Source organism: Oncorhynchus masou, chromosome 11, assembly GCF_036934945.1.
Source record: "Oncorhynchus masou masou isolate Uvic2021 chromosome 11, UVic_Omas_1.1, whole genome shotgun sequence".
Lineage (NCBI taxonomy): Eukaryota > Metazoa > Chordata > Actinopteri > Salmoniformes > Salmonidae > Oncorhynchus > Oncorhynchus masou.
The window spans coordinates 54440244-54459804 of NC_088222.1; the positions used below are offsets into that span (position 1 = coordinate 54440244).

Genomic DNA, 19561 nt, shown 5'->3' on the forward strand with positions numbered 1-19561 from the left:
GCTATGTATACAGCAGCAGGCAATTTTGCCAATTTTGTAGCTAGTATTTTCGCAAGCGTCTGCTCGTTGCATGGTAACAACTGTCTGCCAGCCTGGTTGGGTTTTAGGCGAGCAATACAACTATTTATTGGTTCACTACCGCCACCTACCGTGGGATAGTCCAGATTAACAGACCAAATCCCCCCCCCCCCTGATAACAGGTAAAATAATATCGGTATAATAATCTGTCTGACACAAATAACTGCAATTTAGAAATCTTTATTGGAAAACCACGTTTCAAACAGCACAATTCAAGTACAGATGAGTGTAGCTACATCAGACGGATGCTAATTTAGTTTAAATGTGATGTATTCCTCCAGTCCCAGTTCATTTCTACTCTTTTGACATGCTTCAGACCAGATGCATGCTTCACTTCAGTGTACAATGGTCCTACATTTGCATATCACAGTGTTTGAAGCTTTTACGTTCTGCATCTCTCTGCTGTCTTTCATCTGAAGCCATATCCTCCAAGGTCTAAACAGGTGTAGATTTCCATCTCTGTGTGGGAGACCAGATATTGCAAGGAGACCAGTAAGGGGCCCTCAACTCTTCACTTTGGCCAAAGGAGACCGAAGACCCCAATACCAGTGACACTGCCCTAAGGTTGGTGATGTCCTTTGCATGAGACTGTGGAGACAGAGGTCTTATCTCTCTGTGGTTACTAAAGATGTCAAGGCACTTATGGTATGAGTAGAGGTGTTGACACTGCTTCTCCTGGCTATATTTCCACGCCTAAGCATGTAAATCCAGCTCATTATCATAGGCTGTATAGGGATCAATATAATGTAAAAAAAATTAAAAATGCTGCATGTCTCAAAATATAAGAATGAGACCAAAATATGTATTTTGCTAATCATAGTTCCTGTCTCTGAAATTACGTTTGTGTGTGTTGTAGGAATAACCAATACTCAAAATCTATGTGTGTGTGTGTGTGTGCGTGTGTGTGGTAGAAGTAATAGTTGGCCATTATGTCTTTGAACATCTCAGTTTGGGCAGCAGCCACTGAAGAAACCTGTCAATCAAAAACCACAGGAGAATAAATAGTATTATAAACTGGGTGGTTCGATCCCTGAATGCTGATTGGCTGAAAGCCGTGGTATATTTAAGCAATAAGGCACGAGAGGGTGTGGTATATGGCCAATATACCACAGCTAAGGACTGTTCTTACGCACAACACAACACGGAGTGCCTGCATACAGCCCTTAGCCGTGGTATATTGACCATATACCACAAACCCCCAGGTTTCTTATTGCTATTATGAATTGGTTAACAACGTAATTAGAGCAGTAAAATTAAATAATTTGTCATACCTGTGGTATACGGTCTGATATACCACGGCTGTCAGCCAATCAGCATTCAGGGCTCGAACCACCCAGTTTATAACAGACCTTATACCACGGGTTTGACAAAATATTTATTTTTACTGCTCTAATTAAGTTGGTAACCAGTTAATAATAGCAATAAGGCACCTCGGGGTTTGTGGTATATGGCCAATATACCACGGCTAAGGGCTGTATCCAGGCACTCCGTGTATTGCATCGTGCTTAAGAACAGCCCTTTGCCGTGATATATTGGCCATATATCACACCTCCTCGTGCCTTATTGCTTAAGTTTGCACTTACACATCAGATAGCTGCTCTTTCTCTGCTACCTCATTCTATTTCTCTAATTCTCTAGTCTAGTATTCCCTGGTTATGTTCCACTTCTCCCTCCTCTATTTCCTCACCTCTTCCTCAGACTCTTCTTTTCCTCTTTCTTGTCCTCCTCCTTACTTTCTCCAACATTTCTCATCTGTTGCGTCTTACTGGCCTTCTCTTGCTTCAATTCCTTTTTGGCCTTGCACTTCTTTTTCTTATTGACCTTCCCTTCCTGAATATTTTGGACAAGCAGATAAAGTAATGTACGTTTATGGGTTCTCTCTTCTCTTGACCTGCCATACCTAGAGCTATACTATACTAGAGAAGGACTTATGCTATACTATAGAAGGACTTACGGCCAATATTCCCTTCTTGTATTTCCTCTCACCTGTGGGGCCACTCCAGCCATTTCCTGAAGCAGCTTCCTGCCGGTCTCGCTCACATTGGTGATGGGAGCCAGGCGAGGGCTGTGGCGGTATGGAAAGTTCTCTGTTTAGGGCGGAGCGATAATGACAGGGTTGAGAGGACTCCGAGGCCTTGGAACATTTACTGGGTAGGGAGAGCCTACAGCAGAGGGCAGGGCCCGTAGGGTTTCAGCCAGTGTCCGGTGTGCTGAGGTTACAAGAGGAGAGAGGCCATTCTTGACAGATACAGGACCTGAGACCTCCCCTGGGCTCTGTAGGACCAGAAAGTAAAGTAACATATCAGGAAAGTGCTTATGTTCAACACAATCTGTAGAAATACTTTATAACTACTCTATACACATTGCAGATACATGACTACACTCAATAAGTCATTGTCTGCATAATTTCCAATCCCCCATGTATATATATATATAAAATATTTAATATGCAGAACTTACCAGGAAGTCTGACTCATCGAAGGAGTGGAGAGACAGATCATCATCCTCGTCCATATCCTTCACATCAAGCTTTGTCACCTTTCCATTCTCAACTTTCAGCTTTGGTGTCCTCCTTTCATGATCCTCATCATCACACTGTGTATCAGAGTCAACTAGTCAGAGACCATCTTCCTCCCAGTGATGTCACTCAACAAAGACATGGACGGTAGGGTACAACTCTTTTACCTCAGATTCACAGTCAGTGAAGGAGTAGATGGAAAAGTCATCAGAACTGGAGGATGAGATCACGTCATGATATTCTCTCTCTATTATCCGAGTCACCCTTCCAGACTGAGGAGACAGAGAAAGGCATGTACTCATGGCAGCCATAGAATACATAGAATATGTAGGCAATCCAACATGGTTGTACAAGTAGTGAGTAATACATGGGTAACTGAAAATAAATGCAACTCCCATAACATTAGGGGTGGGGCAAAAGATCTTCCATAGTACAGGATTCTTTAGCATCTCGAATGGATAATTGTCAATTCAACCAAGCCAACCAAAATGGCCATATGAATCAACAGATTGGTCTATCTGTTGTATGGGAACAGCAGAGATGACCTGGCTGAGAGGCTCTGGATAGATGCTCCATCCATCCCCAGATGTCTGGTCCTGCCCATAGCTCACAATGATTGGCTGTTAACAGTAAAGAATGAATTCAACACTGCTTTGCTCATATTGGCCTTGAATTGTGTATCAATAAATAATATAAGGACTGTTATGTGGTTGAATTTGAATGTGACTTACAGGCCTTTTGTGGATCTGAGGGGTCTGCACTGAATTAGACTGTCAAGACAGCATTCAATGAAGTTAGATAGGGATATCTGCATTTGCTTTAATTCTGAGAACTGCAGTTTGTACATGCAGAATGCATAACTAATGTGTATGTGTTTTTGTTTCAGGTCAGATATGACTTACAGGCTTTGGCCTTCTGTGCACCTTGCCGGTTGGCCACAACACGGAATCAGGGGTGTTCACCCTCACTGGTTTCAACTGTCAACACAACACTCAATTTAAAATGTGATAATATAACAAAAACAGGACAAAACAAATAAATATTTACCACATAAGGACGGCGTCTTAAAGCTCTTTTGATTCTCTCATCATTACGATCCATCTTTCTTTCTGGGGGAAAAATTTCCATCAATTAATTGACTCAAAACACATCCTTGACACACAGACACACACACAAAGATGGCATCCCAAATGGCACCCTATTCCCTATATATGTATATATATATATATATATATATATATATATATATATATATATATATATATATATATATATATATATATATATGTTGGGAAGGAGGTGCCCCAAAAGGCCAAAGATTACCTGCAACAACCTGAGTGAAGAAAACTATTGAACAGATTAAATCAAATCTGAACACCGTTTATGTAGTGAATTAATGCATGGTTACGTCATTTTGGGTCACAGCTTTATGACTGCGCTTAATACGTCACAAGAAAAACGCTTGTTTGGAGCCGGACTGGTGGTATCATATTTTCACTGGTTGTAGCTCAATAACGAACGTGATGTGCTTTTTATATCTTACTGACTGAGTAATGGTTGTATCGCTGGTTGGTTGGACGTTTTACATAGATAGACCAACATGATATCAATAGGAAGAAACCATTCCTTGACAAATATTTTGTTGTATTATTGTTTTACTTTGAGTAACATTAAGGGACCACAATAGAAACCGTTTACTTTATTGTGTTGTCCCTGGCATGACACGTTTTATTTAATTAAACGGGTTTTATTATTTTATTAAACTGTCCAATCAAATATATCTAACTTTCTATCTAACTCACATGAGCTGTTGAGGACTCCTTGGTCATCACATTTCAGGCACAAGCCAGCAGGTGGAAGGAAGTGTCTTTAAATGCAGCACTGCCTTTAACGCACTTCGTGGTCTGCGCAACAGTATCTTTGTGGTTGTGAAAGTGATTAATCCAAATGCGGAAGTTCAGTACATTTGTTTTGGTTTAGCAAGCTAGCTTCTCAAGTCTTCGCAAAAGTGTTGTGCAATATTGGAGGGAAAGTGTCGTTACTGATATTTTGTATTGTGCTTGATTATCCTCTAGTAGTTTGACAAGTTTGTACTGAGCATCAACATGATCCCCCGAATAGTTTAGAAAGATGTGGTTCAGAGGTTCAAGAGTTTGACTCCTGAGTTCAGGCTAACAAGTGGCATTGTTGCTGTCATTATAGTATTGTAATGAAACAGACAGGGAGCAGGTCTCGAACCCTCGGACCTTCTAGCCCGAGGTCCGGCGCGCTATCGTCTGTGCCGCAAAAGCATGTTCGTGCGACAGAGTCCATTTCCGCGCTTATAAACCCAGGTTCGTTACAGTATCATCAGTTTTGTTCAGTCACTACATATTTCGGTTTTTACAGAAGATGTCTAAAGTCTTGGAACTACAGTTTTTGCCAATGGGCATGGTACCTTAGCAAGGAGGGGTTGAGTGACTCAAGAATCATGCTCAGTAGCAAGCTAGCCACTTTGAATGGGTCTGTTGTAACGTTATCTAGCGTGCTACAACGTGTAGCTAACGTTAATGACGTAACATATTGTGCCAGTCGGCTTCAGCAGCAAGCTTGAGCACAACACATCAATGCCGCTGATGTCTGTCAAACCGATAATATCCGTTTAACCCTCTCCTCTTCCAAGCTCATCACATACTCCTTCCACCACCAGACAGAGACCCAGATACTCCTCAGCATTGGGGTTCTGGTGCTCCTCTGTGGTGGGATTGAGTAGAGTGTGGGCACTGTTTGGTTTCTCCTCATGTTTCAGCTGCTCTCTATCAACACAGGGGTGTCGTACACAACCATGGGGCTGGTACTGTTTGGTGCATCTGCCCAGAATCAAGTGGAGGGGTTAGTTCCTGTATCCCCCTCCCTTATGGGTATGGCCACAGTGTACTCACTTATGGTTAAGGGCTTTCTTTTTGGGGTCAGTGTACCCATGTTAGCCGTGGCCTGGCTGTTTCTGGTCATAGTAACACTTTTGGTCCCACACTCTCTTCCTCTGCAACCCCATCATAGCAGGGGAGATCTCTATCCTTACTCCAACCTTATTGTGGTTGAAAATAACTGATACACTGCAGTATGTCACAGCTTTAAGTGGGCTTAATAGTGTAGTTAAGTGGTAATATGTTTATGTGCGGCGCTGTGGTCTAAGGCACTGCATCTCAGTCTACAGTCCCTGGTTTGAATCCAGGCTGTATCACATTTGGCCGTTATTGGGAATCCCATAGGGCGGTGCACAATTGGCCCAGCTCTGTCCGGGTTTGGCCAGGGTAGGCCATCATTGTAAATAAGAATTTGTTCTTAACTGACTTGCCTAGTTAAATAAAGGTTCAATTAAAATAAATAATATGCTTGAAATGTGTGTTGAGTCCTCATGCTGAGCATAAAGGGATGTTTTGTTTGGAAAATCTACCATCACTGTGTCACACATTCTCCTTATCTTGCTCTGGTGAAACATACGGAAGGGGCTGGAACCCACTTCTAGACATGTCTGATGCTGGAGCATCAGTCCTAGATAAGAAGATGCCGTTCAGGCTGCTGAGGGACAGCTTTGGTTTTAGAAGTGTTTTCTTCCCCATCCGGTCAGATAAATAGTCCAAACAACCAACCCAACCGTGTCCTCATGGCCCTAAAACACACTTTTGCCTCGTTTTGTATCACCTTTCAATGATACATCTGGGGGGGACAAAAATGTAGTTTCAGAATGGGGGGGGGGGATGTCTCCCTGTCCCCAGGGAAAGTTGTGCCCCTTAACATTGATGTCCTGTATGACCCTACATCAATAGAGAAGGAAGACAGTCCACCCACCCTGAGTACTGAGAAAGCACCTTAAGCATAGCTTTGGGTAACGTCACGAACATGAACACAGCTGCAGCCACAGTCAAGGCCATGGACATAGTCACGGACACAGTCATTGGCAGACATCTGCCTCTCAAACCAGCAGTCACTGGGCTCCAGTGGCTCAACATCTACATTCTCAACATTCTCTCCAGTCTGTCTGTCAATGCCCCCCAGAGTTTCACAGCAAACATGACCGAGTCTGATGGTTCACCCAGGGGCACCAGTGTCTTCATTGACAGATTGATAACATAGAAAACTCATTGAATGACAGAGCTCTCTCATTTGTTATACGTTGAAATGTAATATACTTGGACATGGGGTTTGAGGTAGTGCTTAAAAGGTACACGGTTTCTTCACTGATGCTTTTGGTTTGAAGAGTCAATAAAACTCTGAAAGTTCAGGGTCAAATCAATGCAAGAAGGTTTAGATTGTCAGTTGAATGTATGCCCACTCCTTTTGGCTTGTACTTTGTGTTTTTCTACACATACGGTAGACAAATCTCTTGGCACTCTTGATTTATACAACCTTTATAAATCAGGCAATTTATATTACACTGATGTATTCCGTTTTTCTTTCCTTAACTACTTACAGCAATGAAATGAAATAGCATCCACTCACCAGTAAATTAGATCCATTATATGCAGTTTGTTGGGCAATGCATCATTCAACATTGTAAATTCTGGAGCAGGGAGCAGTGGTTGAGGTTATCAAGTGTGTGGGCTACAAGGGCAGATGATGATGTCATCTTTAGAAACTACATGCATACCATTTCAGTCCTGGCCAACCAAGCTGTTGAGGTAGTCTTTATGACGTACATAACGCTGAAAGGAGGAAAAGAGAGGAGAGCTCATCGTCATAGAAAAGACTCTAACCTGCCTGAAAGACTATAATAATATTTCATCAGTGTACTGTATGTACATGCATAAGGACAAATCTGACATGAGGCCACTTTGGGATACAAAAACATCTTCCAAGTTTTGATTTTGGGATGAACTATAATACAAGTATTGTTACAGTGCACCAACAGTGAGCAACACAACACACTCAGTCACTCACGTCTATATATGCACTGTTGCTGTTCCGTCTCCTCTGGTCTGATGCCCCACCTCTCTCTTCTCCCCCTCCGTCTCAACCTTGGGTGCAAACAAACAGCATCATAACACAGTAAATGGCTGGGAATGTATGAATTCTGCTACCAAGTAAGTGACCCTTACTTGAGCTAGGGGTAAAACATTTTGACTTCAGCGGGTGCGGGTCACTGGCCTGTAGTGCTCCTTGCCTTTGTTGAACTCTGGTTTGATGGTAACCACTCCATTTGCATCTGCTCTTACCATGCACAAGCATTCCTTCTCCTTTTAACCAGGGTCTGAGAAATACAATAATACAATGCCACTTTTCAATGCCTGAATTGGAATCTACTTCAAAGTTATTACGTACAAAGCAGTGTAATAAGTGTATAGGCTACATAGTGGTTTTTCCCCTTGTGCTACTCACTTGCCCGCTGGTCCCAGGTCCCCCATGATGTGCATGGTCTGTACAGGTGTGTTGACCATGTGGCTGGTCTTCACAAAGTCCTCCAAGGGGTCCCAGGTAATCAGCCTGGACTTGGGGATGGTGCTGCCACTGCAGACCAACATAATACCACAAACACATTTTGCATACAAGGGTATGGTGTAATGTGAACATACCGGTACACTGTTTGTCTTCAAAGCAGCACGACGCATCACTGCTGCTTCAATTACATTCACTTTGATAATAATTAACTTTGGTAAGTAACAGGGACCTACACTGGGCGTCTGTCCTGTCATCTGTGTCTGACATTGGCCTTCCTATGTGCCAGTAAGGTAGGATAGGACTTGACCTGCGTCACCATACTCTGGGAGTGCTGTAGTGAGGATATCAAAAACAGCTTTAAAACACTAACGTTTCTTTTGGACAGAAAATAGGTAAATGCTTTGTTTTGAATAATGAAATTGTCACGTTTGCTCCAGCTCCCCTATAAAATCCTCCCCTATACTTGCTTCCTGTCTCCCAGAGTCTTTGGTTACAGAACTGTTACAGAAATGGAGATTCTTTTGAAAAACCACCCCTTCCCAATTGGTGTCGCAGTCAGAATCGGTGTAGGTGAAAATCCTGCAGTTCCATCTGCCCCTGGTCCGCTCCTGAATCATGATCTCTGTGGTATTGTCTCTCCAGCGGAGTCTGGCATACTGACTCACTCTGGAACAAAACCACTTCATATTGTGCACACACACACACCTTACTATGCAACAACCTATCTTAAACAGTAAATTCTTATTTGTTATAAGGGCACTGACTGAACAGCTTCTCCTGACCGCCTACCACTAACTCTCCGGATGAAAACAAAACCAAGATGTTGTGGTCCATATCTAGCCGCCACGAAAATAACATCTACTCAACTAAGAAGCATCTAACATCTTTCTGTTTCAAAACAGTGTTAACACCTGATTGAGACGGAGTTGAGGGTGTCCAGCTCAATGTCTCCGCTCTCCTGTTGAGTCAAAACCTGCTGCTGAAGGTGTTGGGAGAGGGCTGCTGTGGAAGTGACTCTCTGAATACGAATCCTGTAAACACCATTGCAAATATAATCAAAGTAAACAGGATTTTAGCTAGCTAAATGCCATGTTTTCATGGCAAACTCAGGGATCATGTCAAGAAATATACTGGGTGTTTATCATCATCTGCTTTGAGAGCTAACGTTAGCTAACGACAGTGTATTGCTTGAAATGGCAATGCAAGGACTAAAAGCCACACAAACGCCAACTGCAACTTACTTAATTGTAAGGTTTTTGACAGCATCCCGGGAACGATAGACAGCTTCTCCCGTGTCGGTGCTCCAGCTGTCTGCCATGTTGTAACATTGGGAACTTTATTGATGGCGAGCTAACTAGCTAGGTTAGCAACATACACACACACGTGAGCTATGTATACAGCAGCAGGCAATTTTGCCAATTTTGTAGCTAGTATTTTCGCAAGCGTCTGCTCGTTGCATGGTAACAACTGTCTGCCAGCCTGGTTGGGTTTTAGGCGAGCAATACAACTATTTATTGGTTCACTACCGCCACCTACCGTGGGATAGTCCAGATTAACAGACCAAATCCCCCCCCCCCCCGCTGATAACAGGTAAAATAATATCGGTATAATAATCTGTCTGACACAAATAACTGCAATTTAGAAATCTTTATTGGAAAACCACGTTTCAAACAGCACAATTCAAGTACAGATGAGTGTAGCTACATCAGACGGATGCTAATTTAGTTTAAATGTGATGTATTCCTCCAGTCCCAGTTCATTTCTACTCTTTTGACATGCTTCAGACCAGATGCATGCTTCACTTCAGTGTACAATGGTCCTACATTTGCATATCACAGTGTTTGAAGCTTTTACGTTCTGCATCTCTCTGCTGTCTTTCATCTGAAGCCATATCCTCCAAGGTCTAAACAGGTGTAGATTTCCATCTCTGTGTGGGAGACCAGATATTGCAAGGAGACCAGTAAGGGGCCCTCAACTCTTCACTTTGGCCAAAGGAGACCGAAGACCCCAATACCAGTGACACTGCCCTAAGGTTGGTGATGTCCTTTGCATGAGACTGTGGAGACAGAGGTCTTATCTCTCTGTGGTTACTAAAGATGTCAAGGCACTTATGGTATGAGTAGAGGTGTTGACACTGCTTCTCCTGGCTATATTTCCACGCCTAAGCATGTAAATCCAGCTCATTATCATAGGCTGTATAGGGATCAATATAATGTAAAAAAATTAAAAATGCTGCATGTCTCAAAATATAAGAATGAGACCAAAATATGTATTTTGCTAATCATAGTTCCTGTCTCTGAAATTACGTTTGTGTGTGTTGTAGGAATAACCAATACTCAAAATCTATGTGTGTGTGTGTGTGTGCGTGTGTGTGGTAGAAGTAATAGTTGGCCATTATGTCTTTGAACATCTCAGTTTGGGCAGCAGCCACTGAAGAAACCTGTCAATCAAAAACCACAGGAGAATAAATAGTATTATAAACTGGGTGGTTCGATCCCTGAATGCTGATTGGCTGAAAGCCGTGGTATATTTAAGCAATAAGGCACGAGAGGGTGTGGTATATGGCCAATATACCACAGCTAAGGACTGTTCTTACGCACAACACAACACGGAGTGCCTGCATACAGCCCTTAGCCGTGGTATATTGACCATATACCACAAACCCCCAAGGTTTCTTATTGCTATTATGAATTGGTTAACAACGTAATTAGAGCAGTAAAATTAAATAATTTGTCATACCTGTGGTATACGGTCTGATATACCACGGCTGTCAGCCAATCAGCATTCAGGGCTCGAACCACCCAGTTTATAACAGACCTTATACCACGGGTTTGACAAAATATTTATTTTTACTGCTCTAATTAAGTTGGTAACCAGTTAATAATAGCAATAAGGCACCTCGGGGGTTTGTGGTATATGGCCAATATACCACGGCTAAGGGCTGTATCCAGGCACTCCGTGTTGCATCGTGCTTAAGAACAGCCCTTTGCCGTGATATATTGGCCATATATCACACCTCCTCGTGCCTTATTGCTTAAGTTTGCACTTACACATCAGATAGCTGCTCTTTCTCTGCTACCTCATTCTATTTCTCTAATTCTCTAGTCTAGTATTCCCTGGTTATGTTCCACTTCTCCCTCCTCTATTTCCTCACCTCTTCCTCAGACTCTTCTTTTCCTCTTTCTTGTCCTCCTCCTTACTTTCTCCAACATTTCTCATCTGTTGCGTCTTACTGGCCTTCTCTTGCTTCAATTCCTTTTTGGCCTTGCACTTCTTTTTCTTATTGACCTTCCCTTCCTGAATATTTTGGACAAGCAGATAAAGTAATGTACGTTTATGGGTTCTCTCTTCTCTTGACCTGCCATACCTAGAGCTATACTATACTAGAGAAGGACTTATGCTATACTATAGAAGGACTTACGGCCAATATTCCCTTCTTGTATTTCCTCTCACCTGTGGGGCCACTCCAGCCATTTCCTGAAGCAGCTTCCTGCCGGTCTCGCTCACATTGGTGATGGGAGCCAGGCGAGGGCTGTGGCGGTATGGAAAGTTCTCTGTTTGGGGCGGAGCGATAATGACAGGGTTGAGAGGACTCCGAGGCCTTGGAACATTTACTGGGTAGGGAGAGCCTACAGCAGAGGGCAGGGCCCGTAGGGTTTCAGCCAGTGTCCGGTGTGCTGAGGTTACAAGAGGAGAGAGGCCATTCTTGACAGATACAGGACCTGAGACCTCCCCTGGGCTCTGTAGGACCAGAAAGTAAAGTAACATATCAGGAAAGTGCTTATGTTCAACACAATCTGTAGAAATACTTTATAACTACTCTATACACATTGCAGATACATGACTACACTCAATAAGTCATTGTCTGCATAATTTCCAATCCCCCATGTATATATATATATAAAATATTTAATATGCAGAACTTACCAGGAAGTCTGACTCATCGAAGGAGTGGAGAGACAGATCATCATCCTCGTCCATATCCTTCACATCAAGCTTTGTCACCTTTCCATTCTCAACTTTCAGCTTTGGTGTCCTCCTTTCATGATCCTCATCATCACACTGTGTATCAGAGTCAACTAGTCAGAGACCATCTTCCTCCCAGTGATGTCACTCAACAAAGACATGGACGGTAGGGTACAACTCTTTTACCTCAGATTCACAGTCAGTGAAGGAGTAGATGGAAAAGTCATCAGAACTGGAGGATGAGATCACGTCATGATATTCTCTCTCTATTATCCGAGTCACCCTTCCAGACTGAGGAGACAGAGAAAGGCATGTACTCATGGCAGCCATAGAATACATAGAATATGTAGGCAATCCAACATGGTTGTACAAGTAGTGAGTAATACATGGGTAACTGAAAATGCAATAAATGCAACTCCCATAACATTAGGGGTGGGGCAAAAGATCTTCCATAGTACAGGATTCTTTAGCATCTCGAATGGATAATTGTCAATTCAACCAAGCCAACCAAAATGGCCATATGAATCAACAGATTGATCAAACTGTTGTATGGGAACAGCAGAGATGACCTGGCTGAGAGGCTCTGGATAGATGCTCCATCCATCCCCAGATGTCTGGTCCTGCCCATAGCTCACAATGATTGGCTGTTAACAGTAAAGAATGAATTCAACACTGCTTTGCTCATATTGGCCTTGAATTGTGTATCAATAAATAATATAAGGACTGTTATGTGGTTGAATTTGAATGTGACTTACAGGCCTTTTGTGGATCTGAGGGGTCTGCACTGAATTAGACTGTCAAGACAGCATTCAATGAAGTTAGATAGGGATATCTGCATTTGCTTTAATTCTGAGAACTGCAGTTTGTACATGCAGAATGCATAACTAATGTGTATGTGTTTTTGTTTCAGGTCAGATATGACTTACAGGCTTTGGCCTTCTGTGCACCTTGCCGGTTGGCCACAACACGGAATCAGGGGTGTTCACCCTAACTGGTTTCAACTGTCAACACAACACTCAATTTAAAATGTGATAATATAACAAAAACAGGACAAAACAAACAAATATTTGATATTTACCACATAAGGGCGGCGTCTTAAAGCTCTTTTGATTCTCTCATCATTACGATCCATCTTTCTTTCTGAGGGAAACATTTCCATCAATTAATAGACACAAAACACATCCTGACTCACACACAGACACACACACACACAAAGATGGCATCCCAAATGGCACCCTATTCCCTATATATGTATATATATGTTGGGAAGGAGGTGCCCCAAAAGGCCAAAGATTACCTGCAACAACCTGAGTGAAGAAAACTATTGAACAGATTAAATCAAATCTGAACACCGTTTATGTAGTGAATTAATGCATGGTTACGTCATTTTGGGTCACAGCTTTATGACTGCGCTTAATACGTCACAAGAAAAACACTTGTTTGGAGCCGGACTGGTGGTATCATATTTTCACTGGTTGTAGCTCAATAACGAACGTGATGTGCTTTTTATATCTTACTGACTGAGTAATGGTTGTATCGCTGGTTGGTTGGACGTTTTACATAGATATACCAACATTATATCAATAGGAAGAAACCATTCCTTGACAATTTTTTTGTTGTATTATTGTTTTACTTTGAGTAACATTAAGGGACCACAATAGAAACCGTTTACTTTATTGTGTTGTCCCTGGCATGACACGTTTTATTTAATTAAACGGGTTTTATTATTTTATTAAACTGTCCAATCAAATATATCTAACTTTCTATCTAACTCACATGAGCTGTTGAGGACTCCTTGGTTATCACATTTCAGGCACAAGCCAGCAGGTGGAAGGAAGTGTCTTTAAATGCAGCACTGCCTTTAACGCACTTCATGGTCTGCGCAACAGTATCTTTGTGGTTGTGAAAGTGATTAATCCAAATGCGGAAGTTCAGTACATTTGTTTTGGTTTAGCAAGCTAGCTTCTCAAGTCTTGGCTAAAGTGTTGTGCAATATTGGAGGAAAAGTGTCGTTACTGACATTTTGTATTGTGCTTGATTATCCTCTAGTAGTTTGACAAGTTTGTACTGAGCATCAACATGATCACCCGAATAGTTTAGAAAGATGTGGTTCAGAGGTTCAAGAGTTTGACTCCTGAGTTCAGGCTAACAAGTGGCATTGTTGCTGTCATTATAGTATTGTAATGAAACAGACAGGGAGCAGGTCTCGAACCCTCGGACATTCTAGCCCGAGGTCCGGCGCGCTATCGACTGTGCGGCAAAAGCATGTTCGTGCGACAGAGTCCATTTCCGCGCTTATAAACCCAGGTTCGTTACAGTATCATCAGTTTTGTTCAGTCACTACATATTTCGGTTTATCAGAAGATGTCTAAAGTCTTGGAACTACAGTTTTTGCCAATGGGCATGGTACCTTAGCAAGGAGGGGTTGAGTGACTCAAGAATCATGCTCAGTAGCAAGCTAGCCACTTTGAATGGGTCTGTTGTAACGTTATCTAGCGTGCTACAACGTGTAGCTAACGTTAATGACGTAACATATTGTGCCAGTCGGCTTCAGCAGCAAGCTTGAGCACAACACATCAATGCCGCTGATGTCTGTCAACCCGATAATATCCGTTTAATCCTCTCCTCTTCCAAGCTCATCACATACTCCTTCCACCACCAGACAGAGACCCAGATACTCCTCAGCATTGGGGTTCTGGTGCTCCTCTGTGGTGGGATTGAGAAGAGTGTGGGCACTGTTTGGTTCCTCCTCATGTTTCAGCTGCTCTCTATCAACACAGGGGTGTTGTACACAACCGTGGGCCTGGTACTGTTTGGTGCATCTGCCCAGAATCAAGTGGAGGGGTTAGTTCCTGTATCCCCCTCCCTTATGGGTATAGCCACAGTGTACTCACTTATGGTTAAGGGCTTTCTTTTTGGGGTCAGTGTACCCATGTTAGCCCTGGCCTGGCTGTTTCTGGTCATAGTAACACTTTTGGTCCCACACTCTCTTCCTCTGCAACCCCATCATAGCAGGGGGGATCTCTATCCTTACTCCAACCTTATTGTGGTTGAAAATAACTGTGATACACTGCAGTATGTCACAGCTTTAAGTGGGCTTAATAGTGTAGTTAAGTGGTAATATGTTTATGTGCGGCGCTGTGGTCTAAGGCACTGCATCTCAGTCTACAGTCCCTGGTTCGAATCCAGGCTGTATCACATTTGGCCGTTATTGGGAATCCCATAGGGGGGTGCACAATTGGCCCAGCTCTGTCCGGGTTTGGCCAGGGTAGGCCATCATTGTAAATAAGAATTTGTTCTTAACTGACTTGCCTAGTTAAATAAAGGTTCAATTAAAAGAAATAATATGCTTGAAATGTGTGTTGAGTCCTCATGCTGAACATAACGGGATGTTTTGTTTGGAAAATCTACCATCACTGTGTCACACATTCTCCTTATCTTGCTCTGGTGAAACATACGGAAGGGGCTGGCACCCACTTCTAGACATGTCTGATGCTGGAGCATCAGTCCTAGATAAGAAGATGCCTTTCAGGCTGCTGAGGGACAGCTTTGGTTTTAGAAGTGTTTTCTTCCCCATCCGGTCAGATAAATAGTCCAAACAACCAACCCAACCGCGTCCTCATGGCCCTAAAACACACTTTTGCCTCGTTTTGTATCACCTTTCAATGATACATCTGGGGGGGACAAAAATGCAAATTCAGAATGGGGGGATGTCTCCCTGTTCCCAGTGAAAGTTGTGCCCCTGAACATTGATGTCCTGTATGACCCTACATCAATAGAGAAGGAAGACGATCCACCCACCCTGAGTACTGAGAAAGCACTAGACGCATTTATCCTACGAGACGAGAGGTCATTAAATTAACATGATTGCTGGGTGCAAGCCAGAGTACATAATGTACTACAGTATAATGAGCAGTTTCAATAGATGATCCTCAGCTGTAATTGAATACTGTACAATAGGCACCTAGTGGTCCCCCATGATTAGTTAGAGAATCACTGTTTAGTTAGATAAGCTCTGTGTAATCTCCCCACATTCTCATTGGTTGCAGAATCATACCCAGTCCAAGCCTACGCTCCAGTTTCCTCCAACCTACAGGTTACCAAGACCACACCAAAGACATTTGAAGGCTGGGCCCACTCCTACTATACACAGGGGAGGCCTGTTGAGTTCTCAGGTTATTATGTTCACAACCATGGATATGCCCTCAAGCATAGCTTTGGGTAACGTCACGAACATGAACACAGCTGCAGCCATAGTCAAGGCCATGGACATAGTCACGGACACAGTCATTGGCAGACATCTGCCTCTCAAACCAGCAGTCACTGGGCTCCAGTGGCTCAACATCTACATTCTCAAGATTCTCTCCAGTCTGTCTGTCAATGCCCCCCAGAGTTTCACAGCAAACATGACCGAGTCTGATGGTTCACCCAGGGGCACCGGTGTCTTCATTGACAGATTGATAACATAGAAAACTCATTGAATGACAGAGCTCTCTCATTTGTTATACGTTGAAATGTAATATACTTGGACATGGGGTTTGAGGTAGTGCTTAAAATGTACACGGTTTCTTCACTGATGATTTTGGTTTGAAGAGTCAATCAAACTCTGAATGTTCAGGGTCAAATCAATGCAAGAAGGTTTTGATTGTCAGTTGAATGTAAGACCACTCCTTTTGGCTTGTACTTTGTGTTGTTCTACACATACGGGAGACAAATCTTTTGGCACTCTTGATTTATACAACCTTTATAAATCAGGCAATGTATATTACACTGATGTATTCCGTTTTTCTTTCCTTAACTACTTACACCAATGAAATGAAATAGCATCCACTCACCAGTAAATTAGATCCATTACATGCAGTTTGTTGGGCAATGCATCATTCAACATTATTGTAAATTCTGGAGCAGGGAGCAGTGGTTGAGGTTATCAAGAGTGTGGGCTTCAAGGGCAGATTATGATGTCATCTTTAGAAAATAAAGTAGTTGGGCCTCCCAAGTGGCGCAGCGGTCTAAGGCACTGCATTGCAGTACTTGAGGTGTCACTACAGACCTGGGTTCAATATCACAGCTGGCCATGACCGGGAGTCCCATGAGGCGGCGCACATATGGCCCCGCTGACCTTGGTCACCAGCTGGACGGTGTTTCCTCCAACACATTGGTGCAGCTTCCGGGTTAAGCTTAGCAGGGTCCTGTTTCGACAGATGCATGGCTCTTGACCTTTGCTTCTCCCGAGTCCATAGGGGAGTTGCAGCGATGGGACAAGACTGCAACTACCAATTGAAAATTGGGGGATACATTTTTTTAAGTACAAAAAATATATAAATAATAAATTGGTCTTTGTGCACAGTAAAGAGAAGCCATAAATTACAACCAAGACTAAGTATAGCAAATCAATGATTATTATTTCTTTACAAATGCATGTGTACAAGTTATACTGTTTATATACAAATAGCTGTTTTGCATAAACAACTGGATCAAGTGGTAAGAGGTCATGATGGAATATTCAAATTTTAAGTTAAAAAAAGGCAGATTAGTAAAGAAATAAAAACAACAGTAAAAAGACAGTGAAAAATAACAGCAGCAAGGCTATATACAGGCACCGGTTAGTCGGGCTGATTGAGGTAGTATGTACATGAAGGTATGGTTAAAGTGACTATGCAGATATGATAAACAGAGAGTAGCAGCAGCATAAAAGAGGGGCTGGGGGGGCACACAATGCAAATAGTCAGGGTAGCCATTTGATTAGCTGTTCAGGAGTCTTATGGTTTGGGGGGAAAACTGTTGAGAAGCCTTTTGGTCCAAGACTTGGCGCTCAGGTACCGCTTGCCATGTGGTAGTAGAGAGAACAGTCTATGACTGGGGTGGCTGGGGTCTCTGACAATTTTTAGGGCCTTCCTCTGACACCGCCTGGTGTAGTGGTCCTGGATGGCTGGCAACTTAACCCCAGTGATGTACTGGGCCGTGTGCACTACCCTCTGTAGTGCCTTGCGGTTTGAGGCCGAGCAGTTGCCGTACCAGGCAGTGATGCAACGCTCTCGATGTTGCAGCTGTAGAACCTTTTGAGGATCTGAGGACCCATGCCAAATCTTTTTAGTTTCTTGAGGGGGAATAGGCTTTGTCATGCCCTCTTCACAACTGTCTTGGTGTGTTTGGACCATTCTAGTTTGTTGGTGATGTGGATACCAAGGAAGTTGAAGCTCTCAACCTGCTCCACTACAGCCACATTGATGAGAATGGGGGCGTGCTCGATCCTCCTTTTCCTGTAGTCCACAATCATCTCCTTAGTCTTGGTTACGTTGAGGAATAGGTTGATATTCTTGCACCACCCGTCCAGGTCTATGACCTCCTGCCTATGGGCTGTCTCGTTTCGGGGAAGTACCTTCTTAATTCACCCAATTCACTCAGGTGCTTCGCTATATCACATTTGACATTGTCCTTAAGCTTGAGTTCATTTGCACACAAAAAAATCATACAATGATGGAAATACCTGTGGTCCTTGTAATGCAGACAGAGAAGAGCTCCAACTTCTTAATCATAGCCTAAATTTTGTCCTGCACCCTGAAAATAGTTACGTAGAGTCCCTGTAAATCTTAGATTCAGATCATTCAGGAGAGAAAAAACATTACCCAGATAGGCCAGTCGTGTGAGAAACTCATCATCATGCAAGCGGTCAGACAAGTGAAAATGGTGAGTAAAGAAAACTTTAAGCTCGTCTCTCAATTCTAAAAAAATGTGTCAATACTTTGCCCCTTGATAACCAGCGCACTTCTGTTTGTTGTACAAACGTTACATGGTCGCTGCAGAAAATACACAAGAGCTTTAACAAAGTAAACCATTTGCCATGCAGTGTCCAAAATGTCTTTCAAGCTGTCAGGCATTCCTTTGGCAGCAAGAGCCTCTCGGTGGATGCTGCAGTGTACCGAAGTGGCATCGGGAGCAACTGCTTGCATGCGCAGTACCACTGCACTAGGTCTCCATGTCATGGCTTTTGCACCATCAGTACAGTAGATACAAACACAGTACAGATACCAGCAACATACACACACGCACGCTATGTATACAGCAGCCAATTCTGGAACTAGTACTTTTCACAATATCACTTATCTCCTCGTTGCATGGTAACAAAAGTCTCCACCTGCCTTCTTGGATTTCTGGTGAAAAATCCAACTATTTTCTTGGTGCTCTACCGGCACCTACTTTGGGATATAGTCCAGAACAGCAGATTAACGCCCCCCCTCTAACATTTAGGTAATGTCAGTACAATAATATTCCCTTGCTGTAAAAAGTTTAAGAACCCCTGATGTAATTAATTAAGACAAATCTGTCTGACACAAATAATTGGAATTTAAAAAGCTTTATTGGAAAGTCACGTTTCAAACAAAAAGTACAGATGGGTGTAGCTAAATTAGATACATGCTAATGTAGTTTAAATGTGATGTATTCCTCCAGTCCCAGTTCATTTCTACTATTTTGACATGCTTCAGACCAGATGCATGCTCCACTTCAGAGTACAATGGTCCTGAATTTGCATATCAATGTGTTTGAAGCTTTTCCGTTCTGCATCTCTTTGCTGTCTTTCAT

At 42.8% G+C, this 19561-nt stretch overlaps 3 protein-coding genes across 20 annotated transcripts in view; 1 reads left to right on the plus strand and 2 right to left on the minus strand.

The window, feature by feature from the left end:
* Positions 1-19561, plus strand: part of LOC135548842 (disks large homolog 2-like) — a 437518-nt gene that overhangs the window by 212636 nt on the left and 205321 nt on the right. The window lies entirely within an intron of this gene.
* LOC135548849 (uncharacterized) lies at positions 253-8420 on the minus strand. 3 transcript variants are annotated; one of them, XM_064978871.1, is made up of 13 exons: positions 8248-8420; positions 7955-8083; positions 7675-7826; positions 7517-7593; positions 7079-7281; positions 3644-3705; positions 3499-3573; positions 3328-3366; positions 3142-3216; positions 2764-2868; positions 2539-2673; positions 2065-2352; positions 253-1051 (listed from the first exon to the last, which is right to left on the minus strand). In XM_064978871.1, exons 6-12 carry the CDS (start codon positions 3695-3697, stop codon positions 2170-2172), a joined length of 666 nt encoding a protein of 221 aa, XP_064834943.1. In that variant the 5' UTR covers positions 3698-3705; positions 7079-7281; positions 7517-7593; positions 7675-7826; positions 7955-8083; positions 8248-8420; the 3' UTR covers positions 253-1051; positions 2065-2169. The 3 variants fall into 3 exon arrangements, with proteins under 3 accessions (XP_064834943.1, XP_064834944.1, XP_064834942.1); XM_064978872.1 differs by having other exon boundaries at positions 7079-7139; positions 7227-7281; positions 7955-8420; XM_064978870.1 differs by lacking the exons at positions 7079-7281; positions 7517-7593; positions 7675-7826; positions 7955-8083; positions 8248-8420 and having other exon boundaries at positions 3644-3813.
* On the minus strand, positions 9657-16905 carry LOC135548848 (uncharacterized). Of its 4 annotated transcripts, none has more exons than XM_064978867.1 (7): positions 16816-16905; positions 13059-13120; positions 12907-12981; positions 12167-12271; positions 11942-12076; positions 11468-11755; positions 9657-10454 (listed from the first exon to the last, which is right to left on the minus strand). In XM_064978867.1, exons 2-7 carry the CDS (start codon positions 13110-13112, stop codon positions 10317-10319), a joined length of 795 nt encoding a protein of 264 aa, XP_064834939.1. In that variant the 5' UTR covers positions 13113-13120; positions 16816-16905; the 3' UTR covers positions 9657-10316. The 4 variants fall into 4 exon arrangements, with proteins under 4 accessions (XP_064834939.1, XP_064834941.1, XP_064834938.1 ...); XM_064978869.1 differs by lacking the exon at positions 16816-16905 and adding an exon at positions 12736-12774 and having other exon boundaries at positions 12167-12624; positions 13059-13170; XM_064978866.1 differs by lacking the exon at positions 16816-16905 and having other exon boundaries at positions 13059-13170.

What these genes read in the sequence shown, in the direction of transcription:
- LOC135548849 (XM_064978870.1), bottom strand. Translation starts at nt 3,724, where the DNA reads ATGGAAATTTTTCCCCCAGAAAGAAAGATGGATCGTAATGATGAGAGA. An exon ending in CTCAGATCCACAAAAGGCCT is followed by an intron (nt 3,217 to 3,327) that starts GTAAGTCACATT and finishes TACTGTTAACAG; the next exon opens with CCAATCATTGTGAGCTATGG. An exon ending in TCACTGACTGTGAATCTGAG is followed by an intron (nt 2,674 to 2,763) that starts GTAAAAGAGTTG and finishes TCTGATACACAG; the next exon opens with TGTGATGATGAGGATCATGA.
- LOC135548848 (XM_064978866.1), bottom strand. Translation starts at nt 13,139, where the DNA reads ATGGAAATGTTTCCCTCAGAAAGAAAGATGGATCGTAATGATGAGAGA. An exon ending in TGCACAGAAGGCCAAAGCCT is followed by an intron (nt 12,272 to 12,906) that starts GTAAGTCATATC and finishes CTGTCTCCTCAG; the next exon opens with TCTGGAAGGGTGACTCGGAT. An exon ending in TCGATGAGTCAGACTTCCTG is followed by an intron (nt 11,756 to 11,941) that starts GTAAGTTCTGCA and finishes CTGGTCCTACAG; the next exon opens with AGCCCAGGGGAGGTCTCAGG.